This window comes from Mizuhopecten yessoensis, unplaced genomic scaffold, assembly GCF_002113885.1.
Source record: "Mizuhopecten yessoensis strain PY_sf001 unplaced genomic scaffold, ASM211388v2 scaffold11095, whole genome shotgun sequence".
Classification (NCBI taxonomy): Eukaryota; Metazoa; Mollusca; class Bivalvia; order Pectinida; family Pectinidae; genus Mizuhopecten; species Mizuhopecten yessoensis.
This window is the reverse complement of record NW_018408877.1, coordinates 594,655-605,352: the sequence shown is the minus strand read 5'-3', so window position 1 is coordinate 605,352 and position 10,698 is coordinate 594,655. Positions and strand designations below refer to the sequence as shown.

Genomic DNA, 10,698 nt, shown 5'->3' with positions numbered 1-10,698 from the left:
ATCTTGTTTTTAGCTTATAATGTAAATTACCTTCCGGAGCATGTTACATCTGAACTCCGACTTTTCGCTGACGATCATCATTATATTCGACCTTGGACAACATCGACGATGCTGACGTTCTTCAAAAGACCTCGACAATTTATAACAGGTTTTGGAAAATATTTGGAATATGGAATTAATCCCGACAAATGTCAGGTGACCAAATTACTCGGTCCAAAAATCAAATATTCAGTCCAGACACATTTACTATAATCAAACTTTGGAAGTTGTTACTCACGCAAAGTGTCGATATTTCCAAATATCTTACATGGAATAAACATGTTAACCGAGTTAGTAGCATATCAAACAGGGCTTTAGGTTTTCTTAAAAGGATCGGAAGTACTACCTATGTAACTACTGGATAGAAAACTTCCTGGATAATAGGAAGCAGGCTGTCATCGTTGAAGGGGGAAAATCTAGCATCGTCGATGTCAAGTCAGGTGTCCCTCAAGGCTCGGTTATTGGTCCATCCCTCTTTCTATTCTATATAAACGACATTCCTGTTGGCCTCCATTCCATTACCAATAACAAACAACCACAACATCACAAATACATGCTGCACGGAATGAAACTTAAACACGTAGACAAAGCAAAATATTTAGGTGTCACTATACAGTCAAATCTGAAGTGGGAATGTCACATAAATAACATCTGTAGGAAAGCCAACTCCACCTTAGGCTTTCTCAGACGAAATCTAAAGATAAACTCTACATCTGTCAAGGAGCAGGCATATAAAACACTTGTCAGACCACCCCTAGAATATGCCTGCTCAGTTTGGGACCCTTATACTAAAACAGTCATAAACAAAATAGAAATGGTGCAGCGTAGAGCAGCCAGATTAGTCACCAACAAATTTAGAAACACCTCCTGTGTTGGTGACATGCTTCAACACCTTAACTGGCAATCACTTGAAGACAGAAGGAGAGTCATGCGACTGACAACACTACACAAAACTATACACGACAAAGTCAACATAACTAAAGACCAACTCATACCTCCATCCCGCCACACAAGACACGCACACCGGAACTCATATCAAACACTCTCATGTAGAACACAGGTACGACAACAATCCTTTTTCCCTCGTACCATAGTAGACTGGAATAACCTGCCTCCAGATATAACCTCCATTACCTCTTCTGACTGCTTTAAACTGTCCCTAAACAAAAAACAATTCTAACTCCAATACTTTATAAATATTCCCTTTCGCTATTTTTTTTTTATCTTTTCTTCTCTTGGCCTAGCAACCACTATCACATGACATGATCTACAAATAGACGAAGGTGGTCATTACTATGTAGATGTAGATTAGTTCGCCCACAACTTGAGTACTCCGCCTCCGTTTTGGACCCCACAAAACAACAGCTAAGTCATCACTATTGGAGGTGGGCCAGCGCATGTGACTACTCCCCCTTCCGAGTTGGTTAGACTGGGTGGCAAACCCTACAGCATAGACGCTCAGTTGCGAGACTGCGTCTTTTCTATAAGATTTGTCCACCAACTGGTTGCTATTCCAATGCAACAATACATGAGTATTCATTCTTTCCCTAAGCTATAGAACAGTAGAATGCCCTACCAGGAGACACATGTCTCATTGCCCCACTGTACAATCTTTCAAAACGGCCGTTAGTGCCATCAGCTTGCCCAGACCATAGCAAGCTGCTTCTTCAGGAGCATCTCAGTGTTCTTTTAACTTCACATCTGTAAATTATCTTTCATACCACTGTCAAAATTAGGCAGTATAACAATATTTACAACACAAACACTTTCTTTTATCACATCAAGTACCAGGCCATTAGGCCAGCACCGTTAGGAAACCTTGTTAACAACCTGCACTGACGCGCACGCTACACAGAATACTCGGATGAAGAGAGGGTAGATAGATTTATTATTCCTCTACCTCATTTACTCTATATAAAAGTAATTGGTCAAAACGAAGATATCCCCACTTTTGCCTGACTGTGTTTTAGTCCTGTGTGTTAGTCTGGGAACTGAAACATACCTACACTCGGGTATTTCCGCCGAGTCAATCAGGCGAGAGTGCGGCGGAGCTTGTTACCGAACTCGGAAGCGTCGCGCGAGGTAGGCGGAGCTTGCTACCGAACTCGGAAGCATTTGGCTCCATTGCCTTCAAAAGGGTATTTGGGACGTGAAGCTATACAGCTTATGGTTTACAAATATTTTCTAGTTAAAACTATCTCTCCATTGTGTATCGGTATAATAAAACGGTTAAAGTATGGAGTTGAGGGATATAGCAAGTTTCTGGTGTCACGTGACCATGCCTATTTCCCTCGGTTGAGAGAGAGAGAGAGAGAGAGAGAGAGTACGGTGAAAAGATCAACGATAGTGGTGAATCCTGACCCGGCTAACTACATTATATTTCTAATATCTGTCAAAATATTGCCTCTGTTGACTTCACTGATATACCTATCTGCCAAACAAACCCTCATATATTTGAGTCTATTTCATTACTCAATAAACCTCTCTTCCGTTATAGTCGCATACCATGAAGCTGCTATTGACAGTACTTTAGTAGTAATATAGTAGGGCTTTTCCACACCAAATTTAAATATTACTCAATAAACCTCTCTACACACGAATAAGTGTTTGAAATAATATATCAAAGAATTACAACACGGAATACCAGCTAGGTTAGATCCATGTTTAAGTTACAACTATACAGGAGTCTTCAAATTTAATACATTTAATAAGATCTTAATGATTGTAAATTATTTATATCGCATGTGATAACATTTTGATATAGTTCTGATGTAAATTATAAAGTATATAATTTACATCAGAACTATACCAAAATGTTATCACATGTGATATAAATAATTTACAATCACTAAGATCTTATTAAAGTACTCACAATTTAGAATTCCTAGCTCACTAATAAGCACCAAGTCTGCACAATTGCATAACACGTCCGATACGGCCATAAACTTGTACGGGAGTGACAATGCCCCCAAAAGCGCGGGTGCGCACTGACCCATGGTCAATCTTACACAAAAATAGATTGACCCATGAACCTTGACAAACAGGTTTGGACAGGTGCCATTTGATATAAAGCAAAGTGTACATGTATATAGATACACTGTATAGTAAAAGCACAGCACTTAATACTCTGCTCTTAATGAAGAATCAAGTTTAAAAATAACCAGCCTTACAGGTAAAAGATATTACTGTCATTAAATAATGACACTGCTACATTTGTATAGGCCTATAGATCTATATGTGTAAAATTAAACAAAATAAGCATATCAGGGTTAATCAACTGAGTAGTCAAAAACATGTTCAGTACTAGGTAATTAAACTTTATGGTCGTTTTCAGTAATTCATAAGAGTATTTATTTTAAAAGATACTTAAATAATATGCATCATGTGTCTCTGATTTTAATAAAAGATTTGCAGCTTTCCTAGACCATAACAAGTTCTGTTCTGCTTTTAGCTGCACTTAAACGATCTTTCTTTTAATTTCACATTTGTATTTTTTTCTTTTTACATCACTGTCAAATAAGGAAATAACCATATTTATCCCAGCACTGAAGCACCATTATGAAACCTTTTAACAACCTGCACTGATACATACGCTGAACAGAGTACTCGAGAAAAGACACTGTATATATAGAGTTCAGTAGGGGAATTTAAAATTTCCCGCGCTCTCAGCTAAGATGTCGTAAAAGTCTGTTTTTACAACAACCTCCAATGCGAACTATTAAAACATAAATTTATGTTGATATGTGTTCTGCTATTGTATGAAATCAATTTGGTAAACTATATAATGTTCGACATGTCGATGTTAATTTTCGACATGCCGTAGAGCAGACTGAATTTGACGTCATCGACGATCGACTACAATACATGGAAGTCAATGCAGGGATGATTGTAGAAAACATAGGAGCGTGATTTCTTCGAGATGGCAGACTTTTTCAAGTCTGCGTTGGGTTATATCAGTGGCAGCGGTACTGGAGGAACTGACAATGATTTTGTTGGTCAACAAGTTGAACTGGGAGACCAGAAACTACGAGTGAGGCGTGTGATCGCAGAAGGTAACGTCCTTGGTTCCTCCCCACCTGTCAGACGACAGGGGACCACTTCAGTGAACCCCGTTCGTTGATTGATATAATTTCGCCTGAAGCTAACTTTTCATGCTCCAGCTGTTAAGTTGACACTATATGTTACTTCTTACGAATTGTATTGATAAAAGCATTTAATTGTGAATGTTGTTCGACCTCAATCCGACATAAAATTAGTTAGCAGGCTTACTGGTGGGAAAGGATCAGACTTATGATCAGTGAACGTAACAAATAGACAAAAACAAACAAACAGAGAATTCAATCATAACATAACAGAATAGTTGCCTTGATTCATATCTATGTGAAGTAAGGTTTATTTTCAAAATTGATCATAAGATTGATTTTTTGCTACTCATCGTCAATCTAGTAGATATGACATAGTTAGGTCAAAGGCCAATTGTTTACCTGGAGGGTGTTTATTCTACCTGATTGAAATCGAGATTAAATGCAAGTATTAAATGTATCCGAATTTATAGGCTCTGTCTGGATTTACCTCAGTGATCCCACTGGATATAAGCCTTAATATGACTTTCTTAGTTCTTGTTTTCTGGAAAACTGACAGTTTTGAAATGTATTACTTCGTCTTGTTGATTTGATGGATAAGGTAACAGTTTTACTGCATGGTGAAAATATGTGTAAAAGTTTAAAAGTTAATCTAGACTCTAGATTTGATGGAATATAGGCACCTATCATGACTGCTGTTTCTTCATCTTTATCTGATTGACTTCCTCCGTCGATACCGACGATTACGGAAGTAAAATGGGATTAAAGTTGATAACCAATGGGTTGTAAAAAGAAACACTCATGGCGTCATGCACTAATATTTATATATAGGTAATAAACTCAATCCAACTCATCCATGTGCTTTCGTTTCTGGATGAGCTCATTTTCTTTTTATATATTGGGGCACTAGTGTTTCTTTTTCTGTACATCTTATGTCATGAGGGAATAATCAAGTATTGTTATATGTTATTGTTATTAAAGCAAATTCTTAACAGTTAATAAATAAGGCTTCAGCATTCCGGTAGCTAGGTTGTTTGCTAAACCCTGCAATATCTTTCGACAGAATGATTAGATTTTGATCAAACTTGTTTGGTGTACACGTATCCCAACTGTTTCAATTAGGTTCAATGTTTGGCTGCCATGCGTTCTGATTGACACAGAAGTCTTCAGGTTGAAACTTCTGTCCTACTGGTCTCATTTTGTTCATTCTTGATGGAAATTGTTTTTTGTCAAATTACAAACCTGTGCAATATCGCATTACCATTACTTCAAAATTCAAAATGGTTACTTGAGCTTCTGTTGTATGAATATGGGGGAAATAAATGCCTTAATGGTCCAACACATGGTGACCTGTTATTGTCTGGTTTATTCATTTAAATGAGAAATTTTGAAATGATTTATGTGGAAAAAAATGCAATGTTTTACATTTGGAAAAATAAGCTGTGTGTCACTGTGTGAAGATATTTTCAGAGTCTGCATGCGAACTACAAAAGTAGTACACAAAAGATAAAATATGTATGACCATGATAATAATGAACCGGTGGAATTATGTTAATTACCCTGTGTTGTTGTAAGTTGATCTTGTATGCAGATTAGTTACTGCTTTATCATATTTTTGTAATTAACATCAATTATACAACTAATGATATTGAAGCAATCCTTTCAAAATAATGTTTGAGAACAATGTAAAGTTCTTCATTACTGTAACTACATTTAATTTGTACATCGTCTATATAACGACAAATGAAAGTGATATCAATAACAGTTCCTATATTTTTATATGTGAGTGTCATATGAGTATCAGTAAATGTGTTTATTCCAGATCTAGATTCTTCTCCTCAGTTTGATATTTAGATTTAATTGAATTGATAGTATTATCATGACTGTATCTTTAAACATTAATAAATAAACCTGTAATCATGGTCCATACAATATCTGTAGACAAGGAGATCCATTTAAAAGAAGAAAACTTGTTACAAGTAAGATGAAAATATAGGATAAGGATAAAATGAAGACTTTTTAACAAAATTCTGAAGAGTTCCCAAGTATCAGATATGCATTAATTATGATGTAATGAGGGCCTGCTGAACTTACAGTAATCAAGTGTGGCTTTCTGGTCTTAAACTTCCAGTATCAGTTCTATAGAAAAGGAATTAACATTGTCTGACCTTTCTTTTGGCCATGGTAACATAGACGATATTGAGTAGTATTGGACTTGACCAGCACCTAATGAAGCTGACATTTCTATTGGCCATGGTGACATAGACGATATTGAGTAGTATTGGACTTGACCAGCACCTAATGAAGCTGACATTTCTATTGGCCATGGTGACATAGACGATATTGAGTAGTATTGGACTTGACCAGCACCTAATGAAGCTGACATTTCTATTGGCCATGGTGACATAGACGATATTGAGTAGTATTGGACTTGACCAGCACCTAATGAAGCTGACATTTCTATTGGCCATGGTGACATAGACGATATTGAGTAGTATTGGACTTGACCAGCACCTAATGAAGCTGACATTTCTATTGGCCATGGTGACATAGACGATATTGAGTAGTATTGGACTTGACCAGCACCTAATGAAGCTGACATTTCTATTGGCCATGGTGACATAGACGATATTGAGTAGTATTGGACTTGACCAGCACCTAATGAAGCTGACATTTCTATTGGCCATGGTGACATAGACGATATTGAGTAGTATTGGACTTGACCAGCACCTAATGAAGCTGACATTTCTATTGGCCATGGTGACATAGACGATATTGAGTAGTATTGGACTTGACCAGCACCTAATGAAGCTGACATTTCTATTGGCCATGGTGACATAGACGATATTGAGTAGTATTGGACTTGACCAGCACCTAATGAAGCTGACATTTCTATTGGCCATGGTGACATAGACGATATTGAGTAGTATTGGACTTGACCAGCACCTAATGAAGCTGACATTTCTATTGGCCATGGTGACATAGACGATATTGAGTAGTATTGGACTTGACCAGCACCTAATGAAGCTGACATTTCTATTGGCCATGGTGACATAGACGATATTGAGTAGTATTGGACTTGACCAGCACCTAATGAAGCTGACATTTCTATTGGCCATGGTGACATAGACGATATTGAGTAGTATTGGACTTGACCAGCACCTAATGAAGCTGACATTTCTATTGGCCATGGTGACATAGACGATATTGAGTAGTATTGGACTTGACCAGCACCTAATGAAGCTGACATTTCTATTGGCCATGGTGACATAGACGATATTGAGTAGTATTGGACTTGACCAGCACCTAATGAAGCTGACATTTCTATTGGCCATGGTGACATAGACGATATTGAGTAGTATTGGACTTGACCAGCACCTAATGAAGCTGACATTTCTATTGGCCATGGTGACATAGACGATATTGAGTAGTATTGGACTTGACCAGCACCTAATGAAGCTGACATTTCTATTGGCCATGGTGACATAGACGATATTGAGTAGTATTGGACTTGACCAGCACCTAATGAAGCTGACATTTCTATTGGCCATGGTGACATAGACGATATTGAGTAGTATTGGACTTGACCAGCACCTAATGAAGCTGACATTTCTATTGGCCATGGTGACATAGACGATATTGAGTAGTATTGGACTTGACCAGCACCTAATGAAGCTGACATTTCTATTGGCCATGGTGACATAGACGATATTGAGTAGTATTGGACTTGACCAGCACCTAATGAAGCTGACATTTCTATTGGCCATGGTGACATAGACGATATTGAGTAGTATTGGACTTGACCAGCACCTAATGAAGCTGACATTTCTATTGGCCATGGTGACATAGACGATATTGAGTAGTATTGGACTTGACCAGCACCTAATGAAGCTGACATTTCTATTGGCCATGGTGACATAGACGATATTGAGTAGTATTGGACTTGACCAGCACCTAATGAAGCTGACATTTCTATTGGCCATGGTGACATAGACGATATTGAGTAGTATTGGACTTGACCAGCACCTAATGAAGCTGACATTTCTATTGGCCATGGTGACATAGACGATATTGAGTAGTATTGGACTTGACCAGCACCTAATGAAGCTGACATTTCTATTGGCCATGGTGACATAGACGATATTGAGTAGTATTGGACTTGACCAGCACCTAATGAAGCTGACATTTCTATTGGCCATGGTGACATAGACGATATTGAGTAGTATTGGACTTGACCAGCACCTAATGAAGCTGACATTTCTATTGGCCATGGTGACATAGACGATATTGAGTAGTATTGGACTTGACCAGCACCTAATGAAGCTGACATTTCTATTGGCCATGGTGACATAGACGATATTGAGTAGTATTGGACTTGACCAGCACCTAATGAAGCTGACATTTCTATTGGCCATGGTGACATAGACGATATTGAGTAGTATTGGACTTGACCAGCACCTAATGAAGCTGACATTTCTATTGGCCATGGTGACATAGACGATATTGAGTAGTATTGGACTTGACCAGCACCTAATGAAGCTGACATTTCTATTGGCCATGGTGACATAGACGATATTGAGTAGTATTGGACTTGACCAGCACCTAATGAAGCTGACATTTCTATTGGCCATGGTGACATAGACGATATTGAGTAGTATATATTGGACTTAACCAGCACCTAATGAAGCTGACATTTCTATTGGCCATGGTGACATAGACGATATTGAGTAGTATATATTGGACTTAACCAGCTCCTAATGAAGCTGACATTTCTATTGGCCATGGAGACATAGACGATATTGAGTAGTATATATTGGACTTAACCAGCACCTAATGAAGCTGACATTACTATTGGCCATGGTGACATAGACGATATTGAGAAGTATTGGACTTGACCAGCATCTAATGAAGCTGACATTTCTATTGGCCATGGTCACATGGACGATATTGAGTAGTATTGGACTTGACCAGCATCTAATGAAGCTGACATTTCTATTGGCCATGGAGACATAGACGATATTGAGTAGTATATATTGGACTTAGCCAGCACCTAATGAAGCTGACATTTCTATTGGCCATGGTCACATGGACGATATTGAGTAGTATTGGACTTGACCAGCATCTAATGAAGCTGACATTTCTATTGGCCATGGTTACATAGACGATATTGAGTAGTATTGGACTTGCCCAGCACCTAATGAAGCCGACATTTCTATTGGCCATGGTGACATAGACGAGATTGAGTAGTATTGGACTTGACCAGCACCTAATGAAGCCGTCATTTCTTTTGGCCATGGTGACATAGACGATATTGAGGAGTATTGGACTTGACCAGCACCTAATGAAGCCGACTTTTCTTTTGGCCATGGTGACATAGACGATATTGAGGAGTATTGGACTTGACCAGCATCTAATGAAGCTGACATTTCTATTGGCCATGGTCACATGGACGATATTGAGTAGTATTGGACTTGACCAGCGCCTAATGAAGCTGACATTTCTATTGGCCATGGTCACATGGACGATATTGAGTAGTATTGGACTTGACCAGCACCTAATGAAGACAATTACCAGAAGTTGTATTCTGTTCTCTGGGATATATCTTTCTCTGGTATAGCTAGGTTAGGCTGAAGTTTACGTGCCCTTGACAAGAAAATCAATGTGAGCAGTGAGGAGCACATAAAGCAGTCCCGTACTGGTAAATCAATATTCACGTTGTCACAAAATCTAGGTGCACAATGTGGTAATAAACATAGAATTGTAAGTAACAGTGGAACATGTGTACAACTGCAGGATCATGATCAATACCTCAACCTGTGTTGGTATCCCCGATCATGCATCAATGATTCTAATCAGATTTATCAACTGTCTGTCAGAGATGTTGATCATGATTTGGTAAAGGATATGTCTTATAAAGTTTTGAGATAATTAAGTCTTAACCTGGGATGGTAAACATACCATCTTCCTTCATATTATAACACCATGTTATGTTTCCTAATTTTTCATTTGGTATCGCATAATGTTTATAGTCAGTAGAACTTGAAAGAATATCAACATTAACACACACATAAGTACTAGTCGTGTAGAAATTTACAGGATGATGATGCCTATTGTGATCAAATTGCGCTTCCCAAAGTACTTGTCATAATTTTCAAGTCATTGCATTTTAAAGGTCAAAACATTGCTTCTTGTTTTACAGGTGGGTTTGCCTTTGTGTTTGTGGCACAAGATATAGCAACAGGAAAGGACTACGCTCTGAAGGTAAATAAACCACAGAACTCAACAGACCCAGGTCTGCTGTGACATCTAAAACATTCAACCGCACACGTACAATATGCCCAATTAAGGCCGGCCAAGAGGTCTAAAGCTTTAAACTTGACACTATGTACCAACCTAGGTCTATCATGAGGTCTAAAGCATTTTAAAAACCACTGAGTAAGGTCAGCCGTGAAGGTCTGAAGCATTAAACCACTGAGTAAGGTCAGCCGTGAAGGTCTAAAGCATTAAACCAACGAGTAAGGTCAGCCGTGAAGGTCTAAAGCATTAAACCACTGAGTAAGGTCAGCCGTGAAGGTCT

General features: G+C 38.3%; 1 protein-coding gene across 1 annotated transcript in view; it reads left to right on the top strand.

Annotated features, from left to right (window-relative positions):
• Positions 1–3,878: 3,878 nt before the first annotated feature.
• Positions 3,879–10,698, top strand: part of LOC110465635 (cyclin-G-associated kinase-like) — a 28,883-nt gene continuing 22,063 nt past the window's right edge. The window contains exons 1-2 of the mRNA XM_021521589.1: positions 3,879–4,091; positions 10,321–10,382. Of these exons, the coding sequence (XP_021377264.1) occupies positions 3,959–4,091; positions 10,321–10,382 (195 nt within the window). The 5' untranslated portion in view covers positions 3,879–3,958. The remainder of the gene's footprint in view (positions 4,092–10,320; positions 10,383–10,698) is intronic.